Source organism: Sus scrofa, chromosome 11, assembly GCF_054392235.1.
Source record: "Sus scrofa isolate SSC_HxYL_T2T_F1_AM1 chromosome 11, Sscrofa_HxYL_maternal_Yorkshire_Landrace_v2.0, whole genome shotgun sequence".
NCBI classification, from domain to species: domain Eukaryota; kingdom Metazoa; phylum Chordata; class Mammalia; order Artiodactyla; family Suidae; genus Sus; species Sus scrofa.
The window spans coordinates 22,569,363-22,585,719 of NC_139393.1; the positions used below are offsets into that span (position 1 = coordinate 22,569,363).

At 41.7% G+C, this 16,357-nt stretch overlaps 1 protein-coding gene across 3 annotated transcripts in view; it reads right to left on the reverse strand.

The window, feature by feature from the left end:
• GTF2F2 (general transcription factor IIF subunit 2) overlaps positions 1-16,357 on the reverse strand; it is a 206,927-nt gene that overhangs the window by 178,484 nt on the left and 12,086 nt on the right. For all 3 annotated transcript variants that reach the window (XR_014818865.1, XR_014818864.1, NM_001243628.1), the window contains 3 exon segments: positions 12,257-12,330; positions 1,721-1,739; positions 150-294 (listed from right to left, as the gene is read on the reverse strand). Coding sequence is in view for 1 of the 3 variants with exons in the window: in NM_001243628.1 (NP_001230557.1) it covers positions 150-294; positions 1,721-1,739; positions 12,257-12,330 (238 nt within the window). In the remaining 2 variants the exon portion in view is untranslated.

Here is a 16,357-nt window from a genome sequence, read left to right on the forward strand (position 1 = left end):
CTTAGAGCAGAGAAATACTACGATATGAATGAGAGGTAAACAGAATGATAGGTGGGACAGCCCTGGTAATGGCCTTAGAGTGTATGCTGAGCCAGGAAGTCTACACAACACATACAGGAATTGCATTAAATAATTCTATCCCTACTTACCTGATGAGCTCTCAGTAAACACTGTTAATGTCTGTCCTCCAACACTTTGCAAGACAAATGGATGTTCTCTAGGAGCACTGACTGAAGCTGGTTTTCCGCCAATATCATGAATATTTGCAAGTTCCTCATTCAAAGTAAATGACACCTAAAAGACACATTAACCAGAGATTATTACAATAGACTTTTGTACTCAAAGTATCTGTACAGAAGTTCTGATTATAAATCAAATACTTTTTAAAATGTGAATCTTTTCCAGTCACTTTACGAAGCATTTAAAAGAAAATTTTCAAAAAATCTTTAATAATTACCCATAAAAAAAAGAACCTATTCCCATTTGTCAGAATGATGGGGCTAGTCTACCATTATAAAGACAATTTTCAAATATTTTCTCTGGTCTATGGATGAAAAAATTCCATTTATAAAATAGAACAACTTTTTTTCCAACCATGTCTGAGGTCAGGGAGCCATGTCTTGCTATGTTTATACCCTTAAATAAATTAGATAAATATTAGATGGATGGGTAGACAGATTGATAGATTGATCCATCCATCCATCCATTCATCCCCTAGCAAACTGCACAACACATAGAAGGAAAATAGTATCTGCTGAATGAGTGAACATTTTAAGAGTATTAAGAAAGCGACTGTACTTGAAACAGGGGGAAGGGAGCTATTTACTCAGAAAGCTTAAACACTCCCATAAGCAGAGGATGCCTTTCTTTTTTAGGTTCAAAAACTACTGTATGAGTACATGGTGCCGTTTTTTGTTTTTTGTCTTTTTTTGTCTTTTTAGGGCTGTACCTGCAGCATATGGAAGTTCCCAGGCTAGGGGTCAGTAGGAGCTGTAGCTACTCGCCTACGCCACAGCCAGGTGGAATCCCAGCCATGTCTACAACCGACACCCCAGCTCACAGCAACACCAGATCCTTAACCCACTAAGTGAGGCCAGGGTTCGAACCCGCATTCTCATAGATACCAGTTGGGTTCATTCCCACTGAGGCATGGCAGGAATTCTCAGTGCTGTTTTATTTGTGAATACTTCAACAAATCCAACTAAATATTTATACAAATAAATCAGTGTTGAGGTTTAGAATAAAAAGACACAGTAGGTGTTCTTTCAAAATGACTTTTACTATATGCAGATCTCCCTGAAGTTTCCATCAAAGAGATTTATAAAACTTAAAATACTGACCTCTAATCATGAAGAAAGATTAGGAAGTACTATTTAAACAGCCCTCTACTATGTGACAGGTATCACAAATTATGACCTGAACTTTAATGAGTCAAAATCTAAAGCCTTCAAAATTCCAAATCAAATGCAATACTAATTTTCATAGTACAAAGAGAGGGGATATTTAGGTCATAGTAGAAAAATGCGAAGCATGAACAACTTAGAAAGGAGCCTATTCATTCGCACAAGAGTGGCATTTATACTACGTGTTCCCGACCATCAGCCACCAGTTTGATGCAGAGTTTTCCAGAATGCAGACACTGCCTTCTCCTTACTACTACCAATGCAGAGTAAAATAATCTGGCATTTTAAATGTAAAATTTCCACGGAAATAATCTTACCTCAGTCCTTCCTTGATTCCTGGAAGGAAAGAAAAAAATATTTTCAATTATTTAATTTCGTATTTTTTTCAAAAGTCAGCTAAGACCTAAAAGAAAACACTACTTCATATCTACATAAAATATTACATTTACAGCAGAGATTAACCTAGTATTTACCCTTAGCTCTCCTGAATACTACCCTATTGGTAATCCTACAGGAAAAACAAATTCACACTAATCCTACATGAGTATTTTAGATATTATGAGTTTGTGTCTCTTAACACTATTAAAACCTGTCCTAATAATATTTTATCCAAATAATGATCTTGTTACAATTCTTATTTTAATTTCTGAGCATTTTTACATTCAGCCACGTGGGAACGGCATCTTTAATACCAGACATATAGTACGTCAACAAATTTTACTGTTTATTGAGACTTCCCACCGTGGCTCAGCAGAAATGAATCTGACTGGTATCCATGAGGATCCAAGTTCAATCCCTGGCCTCACTCAGTGGGTTAAGGATCCAGTGTTGCCGTGAGCTGTGGTGTAGGCTGGTGGCTACAGCTGTGATTCGACCCCTAGCCTGGGAACTTCCACATGCCCTAAAATTAAAAAAAAAAAAATTATTTTTAGGAGTTCCCACTGTGCCACAACAGGATTGGTGGTGTCTTGGGAGTCCTGGGGCACAGGTTTGACCCCCAGCTTGGCACAATGGGTCAAGGATCCAGCATTCTTTCTTTTCTTTTTTTTTTGTCTTTTTGCTATTTCTTGGGCTGCTCCCGCAGCATATGGAGGTGCCCAGGCTAGGGGTCGAATCGGAGCTGTATCCGCTGGCCTATGCCAGAGCCACAGCAACGCTGGATCCGAGCCGCGTCTGTAACCTACACCACAGCTCACTGCAACGCCGGATCGTCAACCCACTGAGCAAGGGCAGGGACCGAACCCTCAACCTCATGGTTCCTAGTCGGATTCGTTAACCACTGCGCCACAACGGGAACTCCCAGCATTTTTTCAGTTGCAGCTTGGATCTGATTCCCTGGCCTGGGAACTCCATGTGCTTACAGGGCGGCCAAAATAAAAAAATAAAATTTTTATTTTGAAATTACAATTTTCCCAGTTCCCATCATGGCTCAGCAGTTAACGAACCCAACCAGCATCCATGAGGACATGGGTCCGAGCCCTGGTCTCGCTCAGTGGGTTAAGGATCTGGCATTGCCATGAGCTGTGGTGTAGGTCCAAGACGCGGCTTGGATCTGGTGTGGCTATGGCTGTGGTGTAGGCCGGTGGCTACAGCTGCGATTGGACCCCTAGCCTGAAAACCTCCATATGCCCTGGGTGTGGCCCCGAAAAAAAGGGAAAAAAAAAAAAAAAAAAGAAAAAAATTATAATTTTCTCAACTTTAAAAACAATATATGCCCATACAGAAATAATTTTATTACAGACAGGTCAAAAAAATTTTACCTTAGCCATAACTCTACTGTTACCATCTCAGTAAATATCCTTCCACACAACTTTTTTTTTTTTGCTTTTTAGGGCCGCACCCATGGCACATGGAGGTTCCCAGGCTAGAGGTCCAATCAGAGCCACAGCTGCAGGCCTACACCGCAGCCACAGCAACATACAGCACAGCTCACAGCAATGCCGGATCCTCAGCCCACTGAATGAGGCCAAGGATCAAACTCGCATCCTCATGATTCCGAGTTGGGTTCCTTAACCGCTGAGCCACAAAGGGAACTCCCAAGACTATAGGTCTTTATCCTCCAGAAGGTCCCGGTTTAATGAAAAAAAGATGAAAACAACTATCAACAGGATACTAAATTTAAGACAGAGGTACTACTGTCATGGAAATGCAGGCGAGAAAGATGGGAAAGGATAAACTGAGCGGGGGATGAGGTCAACAACACAGGGCAGAGTTTCTGTTGTGACTCAGCGGATTAAGAAGCCGACTAGTATCCATGAGGATGCAGGTTCAATCCCTGGCCTCACTCAGCAGGTTAAGCACCCGATGTTGCGGCCGCTGTGGCTGTGGCATAGGCTGGCAACTGCAGCTCTGATTCAACCCCTAACCTAGGAACTTCCATATGCTGCAGGTGTAGCCCTAAAAAAAAACAAAAACAAACCATGGGGACACTCCAGGCTAAAAGAATCCAACTAAACACCAGAAATGAGAAAGTATCTAGCACAGTCTTTCTAACATCAGGGAATGGTAGGCTGGCATCAAGCAGTCAAGAGCCTTTTAGGCCAGATTAAGGATTCCAGGTTGTTCTCTCTCTTTTTTTTTTTTTGCTTTTTAGCGCTGCACCCGAAATATATGGAAGTTCCCAGGCTAGGGGTTGAACTGGAGCTGCAGCTGCAAGCCTATACCATAACCACAGCAACTCAGGCTCCAAGCCACATCTGTGACCTACACCACAGCTCACCGCAAAGCCAGATCCCAAACCCACCGAGCAGGAGGCCAGGGATCGAACCTGGTATCCTTATGGATACCAGTCAGATTTGCTTCCGCTGAGCCACAATGGGAATTTCGGATTCCAGATTCTTAAACAGATTTGTTTACTGTAGGATCTCCCAGTCTTTCATACATTAAAATGCAATATCAATCTTCTTTTTTGTTGGGAAGCATCTTGAACAGAGGTGAAAATTTTTAAGATTTCACATAAAAATATGAATTTCTAGCTTCTCCTACAAGGCTGGAAGATCTGGCAACAACGTGCCCCTGATTCAGCACAACAACAATCAACAAGTACACATAGTCAGGCACTGAGATCACTATAGTCCCTTCCTTACTGCTCTTGAACTTGGCTTCTAGACGAATTTAATTTCGCTACCCTTGAGACAGAGGCATTGTGAGGCAAAGCAAAGGCAAAGATGCAGAAGGCACTTGCATAATTTTTACTGAATTGAATTGAGGCTAATGCAACAACCCACATAAAAAGTAATGAAGGTTTGAACCAGGCAGTGGTAGAAAGCAAAGAGGAGTGTGTGGCAGAACTGACAGAGGAGGAAATGACTGGGAGTGGGCGACACCGGAAAAATGGATTAAAGATCATGCTGACATTTCCAGCCAGTGATTAGAAATCAACCAGATGCAATCAGGCATCACAGGAAGAGAGGACAACTTGATTTTCATATACAGTTGACCCTTTAACAACGCGGGAGTTAGGGTGGACCACACCCTCTGTACTCATGGCTCCATATCCATGGATTCAACCAAAAGCACATCATGTGGTACTGTGGTGGGTACTGAGTGAAAAAATCCATGCCATCGGGGGACCCAGGCAGTTCCAACTCTCCTTATTCAAGGGACGGCTGCATATATTATAACGGCATCTTAGCTGGAGTAAAAGATTGATGAGTTCTGGATGAGTTAATTTTCTAGAAGAAAAAGTAATCCTTGAAGACTTAAAATTTACTTTAAAAGGGTTACATATTTATTTGTCTTGGTGCATGAATGTATGAAGTACACATGACCTTTTGTGGTTCTGTAACTAAAATATACCCTTTTTAGGAGTTCCCGCTGTGGTGCAGTGTGTGAAGAATCTGACTGCACTGGCCTGGGCCCCTGTGGAGGTGACCTACACCACAGCTCACGGCAACACCAGATCCTCGACCCACTGAGCGAGGCCAGGGATTAAACCTGCATCCTCATGGACACAAGTCGGATTCATTCCTGCTGCGCCACAATAGGAACATTCAGAGCTTAGTTTCTAAATCCCATTTTCCTCTAGAAGAAACCAGAGCTCCTTAGAGAAATGACTGACTCCAGGGTTCAGACAGAAATGCACAAGATGAGTATAAAACATCTTTCCATAACAAAAAAGAAGATGAGGACATGTCGAAAGGACAGAGAACTTACACTACTGAACTACACTAAAAATGGTTAAGACGGTAAATTTTATAAGTATTCTTCACCACAATAAACAAAGACCATAGATGCCAGTTAGAAGGAGCTTCAATTGGCTAAACTTTAAACAATTTGAACATCAGAATAAATAACAAATTGTGACCCACTGAATAAAACTGGAATCCATGTGTTCATTCTAACATAGGTAAGTGGAAAAGTTGATGAGGAATGGGGTATTTTTTATTACATAGTCTCAAAGTACCACCCCACAGAATACTTAATAATGGAAAGGGGAAAAGAGTAAATTTACCATGAGAAAGCTTAAAAGACACTCCTTAATCAAATGACCAAAGTTACCACTACCAGCAATGAAACAAATGAAAGCACGCAAACCTTTTTGGAATGCAAGAAGAACCCAGCTTCACCTCTGCAATATTCTTGCCAAAGATGCATAACCAGAATCTAATCATGAAGAAACATCAAACTCAAATTTTATAAGATAATCACCTTGAAAACATCCATAGTGTTGATGCTCATACAGTATACAAATCAAGGAAAGACTTCCAAGTGTTCCAGATTTAAGGAAACTAAAGGGACGTGAACTAGAAGGTAACACTAAACTGTGGAGTGGATCCTTTTATTGTAAAACGCCACTGAGACAACTGGTCAACCTTGAGTGACATCTGAAGATGAGGCAGCAGCGCTACTTGAGGTTAGTTTACTGGTGTGGAAGCGTGAAGCATGACTGCCCAGGAGAATGTCCTTGTTTGTAGGAAAATGGTTGTGTTTTTCCTCCAGTGAGGTATACACTCTAACACATTTTGAGTTTAGGAGCTATTCCTAAGGGAAACCTGACTGCTTTCCCTAGAGATTTAAATATTATTCATTAAAATAATACCAACAATGAAACGACTAATGTGGCTTTCAATATTTCTAACTTTATAAAGATCTCTTGTTAACATCAATGTATTATACAATAGAAGATATCAACTTACTCAATTACATTCCTAATATGGGTGTGTGTAATGAAAAAGTTCTTTATATTGTTCTTACAACTTTTCTGTTGCTTGAGACAAGTTTAAAATAAAAATACTAAATAATTTTAAAATGTAGCCGATTTACTTACTTAATCCTTTACTAAGATATTTGAGTACGTTACTCATTTTTCTCTATAACAAATAATGCTGAAACGTATATCAATCTTTGCATCATTAACTTGCTACTTCCATAGGATTAAGTTTCCAGAAATTGATGGAATTGCTGGGTCAAAGGCATGAATATTTTATTAGCAATATTTCTAAGCTTCTCATTATCCTAGTTCCACTCTGCTGGATGAGTCTGTCAGTGTCGCTTTGTAAGGGCAGAACCAGGAACTGAACAGAATGCATGCGATGCGAGTTAACTGGCAGAGAAAACAGTGGCATTATTATTAGTCTCCTTAGCCTTGAGCAGTAATGTGTACCTGTGCCTATGTGTGTGTTTTATATGTGTGTGTACGTGTGTACGTGTATGTAAATGACCACAGACACACAGTTTGCCAGACTGCCTTTCAGAAAGTCTGCACTTATTTAAACCTACAACAGTATAAGACTGTTTTAAACTTGGTCAAATTTTGTATCAAAAAATCATCTCATTGATTTTTTTTGTATATTTCCTATTATTAGTGGGCTCCCATATGACCTTGAATGTGAAATGTGTTTAGAAATAAAGCTAGAAATTAATTACTTCTCTGAGAGAAGCTGTATTAGCGTAGACTCTATGCGCGATTGTCAGTAAAATATGACATATATACATTTTGAAAACAGGTTTTCGGAGGCAGGATGGTGATGTCGATAGGCTGGGTTTAAATTAAACAAGCTAAAGCAAAACTATAAACTAAAATGCAGTACACATCAGATGTCCAAAGGTATAAAAATAATCCAGGTACAATGATTTAGGAACATGACACGAACCGCTTGATGAAAATGGCCCAAATGTTACCCGCTGTTAAAACAGCCTGTGACTCCCATCTGATTCTTAACTGGACTCTCCTTTTCTCAGGTATAAACAGAACCAAAGTGGGGAAGAGCTGCACTCCTAGCTGCGGGTTTTCTCCCTCCCCTCCGCCCCTCCTCATCCTCTACTCCACAGCTCTGACTCCAGGGAACAATGGAACGCACAGCCACACCAAGTGCCTCTTCCCAGATTCTGGCCTGTGGCCCAGCAAGCTGCTGCTGCCTAACTTAGGGAGATCTGCCCAGGAGGAGAGATGGCAGACACGATGCACGGTCTGCTGCCTGTCCTCTGGCATGACAGCAGGTGGACACTCACTAAGTATTTTACATGCACTGGACCCATGAGGTATTAATACACCTCCTTTTAACAGAAGAGGAAACAGAGAGGGTAACAAGCAACCTACCTGAAGGCACACAGCTAGTAAATGACAAGATCCAGAGAAAACCCAGAGCTAACTGACTGCTGAGTCCACACCCATAACCAGTATGCCTTTTTAAAACCTTAGTTGTCTTTCATTTTTTTACCCAAGCATATACTTTTTTAACCACACAGACAAACCACAAACTGGTTAATCTGCCTCTAGAATAAAGTTGATTATACATCTGGGTTTTATACATCACCTGGTCTTAAAAATATTCGAAGACGGTTTCATATTCTTTGCCCTACATCTTCTCTCAACAGCCAAGCTTCCTCACAGGAACCTTTTTCTCATTGTCCTAGTCTCACTCCACTGAATGAACTTACTTGTCCGTGTCTTAAGTGCAGCACTAAAAACTGAACACAACGTTTGCACTGTAAGCTAACTGGCAAAGACAAGAGTGGGGTTATCATCCCACTTCACTCCAAACAATCTACCACTGGAGCCTTCTGTTTACAGCCACAAAATCTTGATGACTGAGGTCAGCTGAAACCCACTAAAGTCTTGATAACCTAGTCAAATGCACTGTGAAGCCATGCCTTACTCATCCTACACTTGCTTTTAATAGTGAATCTCGTAATTCAGTAAGAAGAATGAAAACTGAGTAAATTAGAAACAAGCAAGATGGCCAGGAGACCTACTCCAAAATAAGCAATCTTAGGGTATTAATTACCATAAAACTGTCCTAATTAAAAGGATCTAGACCTTTTACAAAGCAAGATTATGCTTCATGTTAGGTAGAAAATCTGCTAGATCTTTCATCTACATATAAAATACGCATATACACATCTGTTAATATTAAGGGCAACCACAGAGTTTATTACCAAGACCAAGAAACTCTGGAGAGTGAAAGAGGGGACATTATTAACAACTGCATAGGAAAAACCTGCAAACCAGGGCTGTAAAACATGTAAACTGGCTGCAACCTGGGGGTATGGCCACCCGCTGCTTTAAACTAAGGATGAGCTTGAAATTTTCTTCCAAACAAAGGGTATTCAAGAAAATCACAGCACATTCATTTTGCTTGGTTACCTGCTAACTTTAATATTTACTTCAGGCTCAATGCAGTACCTAGGGCCTGCACAGGTTTCTGTAAAGCTTAGCTCCTTTTACTCTATTTCTCATACTAGCCCCCTCCTCCCCACATCAAAAGAAAGATTTTACATTCCCCACCTCAGTATTTTCTTTACACAGAGGTTTTCAGAAATGCAATATTCATGGTAGAGCAAGGCAGGAAATCTAAACTCAGAAGGTTAATTAAGTATCTGTCCAAAGTCTAAATGACAGTAAGTGACAGGGCTGGAACTGGAACCTGCTGGAGTTTTCTTACCACTCAAAGGCATGAACTCAAACCCACTTCTGCTACGAAATGTGTAGCCATTTCTCAAGAAAAGAAGATATTACTTGTTTCTTCCTAACTTTAGAACTTTGGACATAAAAGCATGCCTGTCTCCACAAATACCTTTTAAAACAAAAAGAAGAGTTAAAAGCTATGTAAGGCAAAGGCAAGTAAGATAAAGAAAGAGATACATGAAGGTATCAAAGTTCTTACTTTAAAGACATGACATGATCTGAGAACACAGCATTGCTCCTCCAAAGAACAAAACCCAGAGAGTGTCTGCCAAATCCTCCACAGCTGACTGGCTTTAATGAGGAAACTTTAAAACGATCTCCCCAAAAGTATAAGCTTTGCAAAGAGACAGAGGATATTTCAGGCAAAAAGAAGAATAGGCTCTATACTGTGAGAGAGCAAGAAGGCAAAAGGTAAGCCTTAAAAATACCACTCTGATTTTGTAACTATCTCACTTTTGAAGTAGAGCCTAAGGAAATAAAAGCATACAATTGTTACTAATTTGTCACAGCCGTTTTCATTTACTGGGTCAACAAAAAGTCACTGAGTGTCTCCCATGCCAAGGCACTGCTCTAGGCCCTGAGGATGCAGCAGTCAGTTCAGACAAAAATCCTGACCTGTGGAGCTTCTACTCGAGCAGGAGAGATGGACCATACACAAACAAGCAAACACACACCAAGCCAGGTGAGCAGAGCACAAGCTGGGTAAAGGTACAGCTTCATGAAAGAATGGTGGTAAGTGCTACAGAGGGAAAAGAGGAAGGGAGACAGCACAGGGCGCTGAGGAAAGGCCTCGCTGCGCTGCTATCAAATCAGAGACTTTCAAGACGAATGGCAGACACCATGGGGATTTCTAGAAGAAATGTGCTCCAGGGAGAATGAGCAGAGGAAGAGTAACTATTCAGTTTGAGATGCTTCTGAGCATCCAAGGAGAAATAGGAAGGAGGCAGTCAGATATGAGTCTGGTGATCAGGGTAGAGGACCAGCTTGAGGTATATCTTTCCTTATTTACTTATTTTCTGGGCCTGCGCCCACGTCATATGGAAATTCACAGGCCAGGGATCGAATGTGAGCCACGGCTGCAACCTATGCCACAGCTACAGCAACACTGGATTGGCAGCCCGCTTCGCCACCGGAAACTCCTGAGACACACCTTTAAACGTCCCCAGGAGGCTGTGAAACCAGACAAGACCTCCTAGGAAGTCACTCAGAAGAGAACCTAAGACTTAGCCTTGCGATCAGATAACATTTAGAATTTGAGAAGAAGAGAAGGAGCCAGTAAGAGACAGAGAAAGAACAGTCAGTGTGGGAAGAAGAGAAATCAAGAGAGTGGTGTCCCAAAAGTGAAAAAAAAAGGGGAAGTGATCAAAATGGAAGTGATCAATTATGTCAAATTCAGCCGAGGTCAATTAAGAAGGGCTGCTGGGAAAAAGAAAAATCATTATAAAAATAAGTGCATAAATAAATAAAGAAACGTAAGGGCTGCTTGTTGACTCTTAAAGAATGTGGACATGGTAGATTATAAAAAAGGACTACAATTTTCTTTGCCATGATTCCCACCAAGAGGTGGAGTCCACTCCAAGTTACATTTACATTTGGCAAACGTGATGCAAGCGTCAGCCCTTAAAGTGCTCGTGCACTGGGGCCTCCCTTTCTTCGGCAACTAGGAGCACTTTCCCCATGGTGAGAAGGAGCAGGCTGGAGATGGAACACAAGTGGCCACTACCCCAGCCGACATGAAGCCAACCATCAGACACACAAGTGAGGCCATTCTAGCCAGCAAGACCAGCCAGGTCCGCCCCAACCAGAACTGTCCAGAACTGGCCCACAGAATTATAAGCAAATAAAATGGTTTTGCTCTAAGCTGCTAAATCTGGGAGCAGTTTGCTACAAGACAAAAACTAAATGATAAAGAGGAGGATATTGGTGGTAGATAAGAGCTATTTCAGGAGTTCCCATTGCAGCTCAGGGGAAACGAATGTGACTAGCATCCATGAGGACGCAGGTTCGATCCTTGGCCTTGCTCAGTGGGCTAAGGATCTGGCATTGCTGTGAGCTATGGTATAGGTCGCAGATGCGGCTCAGATCCCACATTGCTGTGGCTGTGGTGTAGGCTGGCGGCTACAGCTCCAACTGGACCTCTAGCCAGGGAACTTCAACATCCAGCAAGTGCAGCCCTAAAAAGCAAAAAAAAAAAAAAAAAAAAAAAAGAGGCGATTTTGGTGGAGTACTGGCTGTGGAAATCAGATTAGAATTGGATTAAGGATGAATGGACAGGAGTTCATTCACCTGTGGCACAGCAGGTTAAGGATCTGGCATTGTCACTGCTGTGGCATGGGTTCAAACCCTGGCCTGTGAACTTCCACATGCCATGGGTGTAGCAAAAAAAAAAAAAAAAAACCAAAAAAAAAAAACGAATGATGGGACAAAAAGAAGGGAACACAAGGCCTGTGGCTGACACCAGCTGACGTGCAGAGGCTTCCCTTTCAAACAAGGCCACTTCCTCAACCAGGAAACAACACTCTCACATTGTTTACCAGGGGTTCCCTATCCTCATCAAAAGCCACTACAAATAGGTATGGTGGCACAGTGGCAAAATCCTTCTACTGAAGCACTTAACTTGGTGCATCTATTTATACCAACTCAAGCATGTCTCCTCAAAGATACACAGAAGATGGAGGGATGAGGGAACTATATACTCTACCTCACTGCCAACAGACTCATTAGAGAAGAGTGTGTGTGTGTATGCATGTGTGCTCGCTCACTCTCTCACGCATGCACACAAACCAATCCTCATAGGGCAACTAACCATCTCTTGGTAAGCCTTGGTATGCTCATTATTTCTTATTTTCCAGGTAAATTTTCAGTCTGAAAAAGAACTCCCAATTACACTTAAAAGCATTTATTTATAAAAAGCTTTATAAAGTGTCAAAAAATCATAACTTACTTGGCAATCCGTAGTTTCCCAACTTCACCTCTTCCAGGGGCTTTAGCCCACTGCTGTGACAAATATTTAGGAACCTAAAACAAAACAAATGCTGATAAGACTATGTTTTGGATGCTAACAATCTTTTTAAACATAAAGTTATATATGGCTTCTATTCTTACTTTCTGGTCTGTAATAACTGATCATTAAGTAGCAAGCTCCCATATGTTTTGCACTAAAGAGACACAAAGATATGTAAGAAAAGATTTTTAGCTCTCAAAGTGTTTAAAGTCAATTGAATTGATGACATAAAACTAAAACTGGTCATATAACTTAATGATAAGTGTTGGAGTTCCCTGGTGGCTCAGCAGGTTAAGGATCCAGTATTGTCAGCACTGTGGCTCTGGTTACAGGTGTGGCACTGGCTCAATCCCTGGCCCAGGAACTTCTGTATGCAGCCAAAAAAAATTTTTTTTTTATTTAAAAAGACAGAAGTTCCCACTGTAGCACAATTGGTTAAGAATCCAACCACAGCAGCTTGAGTCACCATGGAGGTGCAGGTTCAATCCCTGGCCCGGTGCAGTGGGTTAAAAAATCCATCATAAATTGCAGCTGTGGCTTAGATTCAATCTCTGGCCTAGAACTTCCATATGCTGCAGGTGCAGCCATAGAAAATAAATAAGCAAAAACAACAACAAAACCCCAAAAAACAACCAATACTGAAATGTTAACTTATATTCCCAAATGAGTACAATAAAAGGTGCAGCCAAAAAAACAAAAAGTGCAGAGAGGAGAAAGGCTACTAGACGAGGTTTCTCGGAGAAGCATAACACACTGACATGATATTATTTAGAAACACTCCTGAGCTTAAGATGACTTCAAAAGTCACATTTTATTATGAATAAGGCTGGAACTCTGACCAATAAGTTATTTGATCTGCTCAAATAAATTATTCAACATATAGCTAACACTTATTTGACACTACTTACTCTCTCCCCCCCCATTTTTTCCTTTTTACAGCTGTACCTGTGGCATGTGGATGTTTCCAGGCTAGGGGTCAAATTGGAGCTGCAGCTGCCAGCCTGTGCCACAGCCACACCAGATCCGGGCAGCATCTGTGACCTATGCCACAGCTTGTGGTAACACTGGATTCTTAACCTAATCCACTGAGCAAGGCCAGGGATCCAACCCACATCCTCGTAGATACTAGCTGGGTTTTTAACCCACTGAGCCACAAGGGGTACTCTTCAAATAACACTTCACCTCACATAAAGTAGGCAGGTTCTTAAGTCTTTCGTTTGCTTTGTTTTGGTTTTGGCCACACCCTCAGCCTGAGGAAGTTCCTGGATGGGGGGGGGGGGGTGAACTCGGTGAACTCGCACCACAGCATCGACCAGAGCCACAACAGCAACTCCTCCTGACACTACTATATGTACTTTTCCTATGTTTACACATTTAATTCTCATATTTCTATGAAGCAGGTATTGTTAATTACTCCCATTTTACAAACTATGAATCCAAGACACCCAGGGATTCTAAAATTTAGCCAGAGTTATATATTAGCAAATGATGGACCCAGGATTCAAGTCCAGGCAGTCTGAGTCCAGCATCTATGTTCTTAACCAATACACTGTGTTGAGTCTGTAATTAGATACATGCAATCAGAAAGGTTTTAATTCTTGGACTTCCCATTGTGGCTCAGTGCTAACGAATCCAACTAATACCCACAAGGATGAGGGTTTGATCCCTGGCCTTGCTCAGCGGGTTAAGGATCCAGCATTACATTTGGCTGTGGTGTGGGCTGGCAGCTGCAGCTCTGATTCAACCCCCAGCCTAGGAACTTACATATGCCACAGATGCAGCCCCAAAAAGCAAAAAAAAAAAAAAAAAAAAAAAGAAGAAAAAGAAGAAAGGTTTTAATTCCCAAAAAGTTTAAGGGAATATATACTGAATGCCTACTAAGTACCTTATCTCTCTTCTTCTAAGAGGTAGTCTGAACTCTGAAATCAGTGCATACCTTTAAGGTTACCCTATTTTGAGGAATGAGATACTACATATAAAGCACAAAGCCATAAGTTTTTCAAAATGTGTGAGTCGGGAAGGGGGGTGGACGGGGGTTTGAGACTGACACGTGCACACTGAGGTATATAGAATAACTGGCCAACAGGGACCTGCTGTATAGCACAGAGAACCCTATCCAATATTCTGTGATAATCTGCGTGGGAAAAGAATCTGGGAGAGAATGGACGTGTGTATATGTGTAACTGAATCACTCTGCTGTACAGCAGAAATGAACACAATTTAAATCAGTGATATGTCATTAAAACTTTTTAAAAAGGAAAAAAGCATGACGCATAATGCTTCACATAAAGCAAGTACTCAGAGAACATCAGGTGTCACTGGAATTTCCCACAGTACCCGTGGAATGATAACATGAATGTATAACTGAGAGAATTTCTAAAGCTGCAAACAAAGAAACGAATTCTACTTAGTAAGATTTTATTTACAAAAGGAACCACCTATCAGCCAAACAAACTGCAGTGCTTTGGACATAGTAAAAATTCAAGAATAAAAGAAAATTCTTGTTCATTCTTTACACTGAAATATACCGAACAGCTACTAGGTGTCAGACAATATGCTAGAAGTTTGGAAAAGAGGGGGCAGGGAGCTAACACCACCTCTCTCATCTCCTTCTCAGCACACTGGCTCACTTCTTTGGAAGTCTCCCCCCTTGCGTAGCGACAAGGCTGAAGCTGCTTCTGAAGAGCAAGCTCTCTCCTTCCCCAAATGCCCAGCAAAAATGCGATTGTGTCCCATGGCTCTGACTGGGTCAGGTGTCCTTCCTTGGGCCTCTTACTGAACCCAGAGATCCTGGCACTGGCCACAGTTGAGTCAATGACACCTTCGGGGAGGGCGGGTCAACACCATTAGAACCACACAGACTGAAAAGGGGAAGCAGCGGTTTCCCCAAAATAAACTCAGGGTCCTGCTACAGTGTCAGAGCAAAAAGATCCTGGTTAGTCAAAGAAGCAAAAGTACACAACGTTACCTGTCAAAACTAGACACAAGGTCTAAAACTGAGCTGGACAAGTACGTTTACAACCTCAAATAAAACCTTAATCCTTGGACTATGTAAATTATTATCTCTTGTCTCAATCTTGAAATACTGTCTAACAAGTTAGCCTTTGCTTCTGGCTTCGTCTGGTTTTTAGCCCCAGGGAACGTACCTGACAATTACTCTAATGCAAAGAGAAAAACGATGTTCTCCAGATAGCAGCCTATTCTACCAATCAATCAATCATAAGTTCTATTTCCCTCAGGAGTCCTTAGTGGAAAGACAGTGGCTTTTCTTCAACACATTCCCAATTACTGAGGCAAATGAGCCCTATATTTCGATACTGCAGTCCTTCTCATGATCACTAGCAGTAGCCCTTTCATAATCTGTATTTCCAAGAACCATTCTGACCACCATCTCCTAACTTCCTGGCCCTCTCCTCAGCCCACCAAGTCTTCCACCCCTCAAATCACTGACTCTGACATCTTTACACGGTCCCCTGTCTGCTTAAGTCCTCACTTCTCTCTTTGATGGAACTACATGTCACAGTTCATCCTTCTAACCATCCCCTTGCTGCTAACTCTCTCCATCATACTGGCCTGGAAGGACCCAACCCTGACTAAAGCCAATCTACACTACTACTATTGGATTAATTAATCCACTGTTTTATTTGATTGTGTTATTCCTCACACTTGTACCTGAGCAGCTGAAGAAAAATAATCATGCTAAATGGTCTCCCTTGAAACACAGGCTACCAACATCAAGTAAGCCCTCCAAGATGCCAAGCCATTCAACTCCCTCTCCTCGGGCAGTTCTTTTTTTTTTTTTTTTTTTTTGCTTTCTTTAGGACTGCACCTGCGGCCTATGGAAGTTCCCAAGCTAGAGGTCGAATCAGAGCTGCAGCTGCCACGTATGCCACAGCCACAGCAATGCAAGATCCAAGCCTCATGTGCAACCTACACCACAGCTCACCTCAATGCCAAATCCCTGATCCACTGAGCAAGGCCAGGGGTAGAAGCCCCATCCTCATGGATACCAGTGGATTCGTTTCTGCCACGCCACGATGG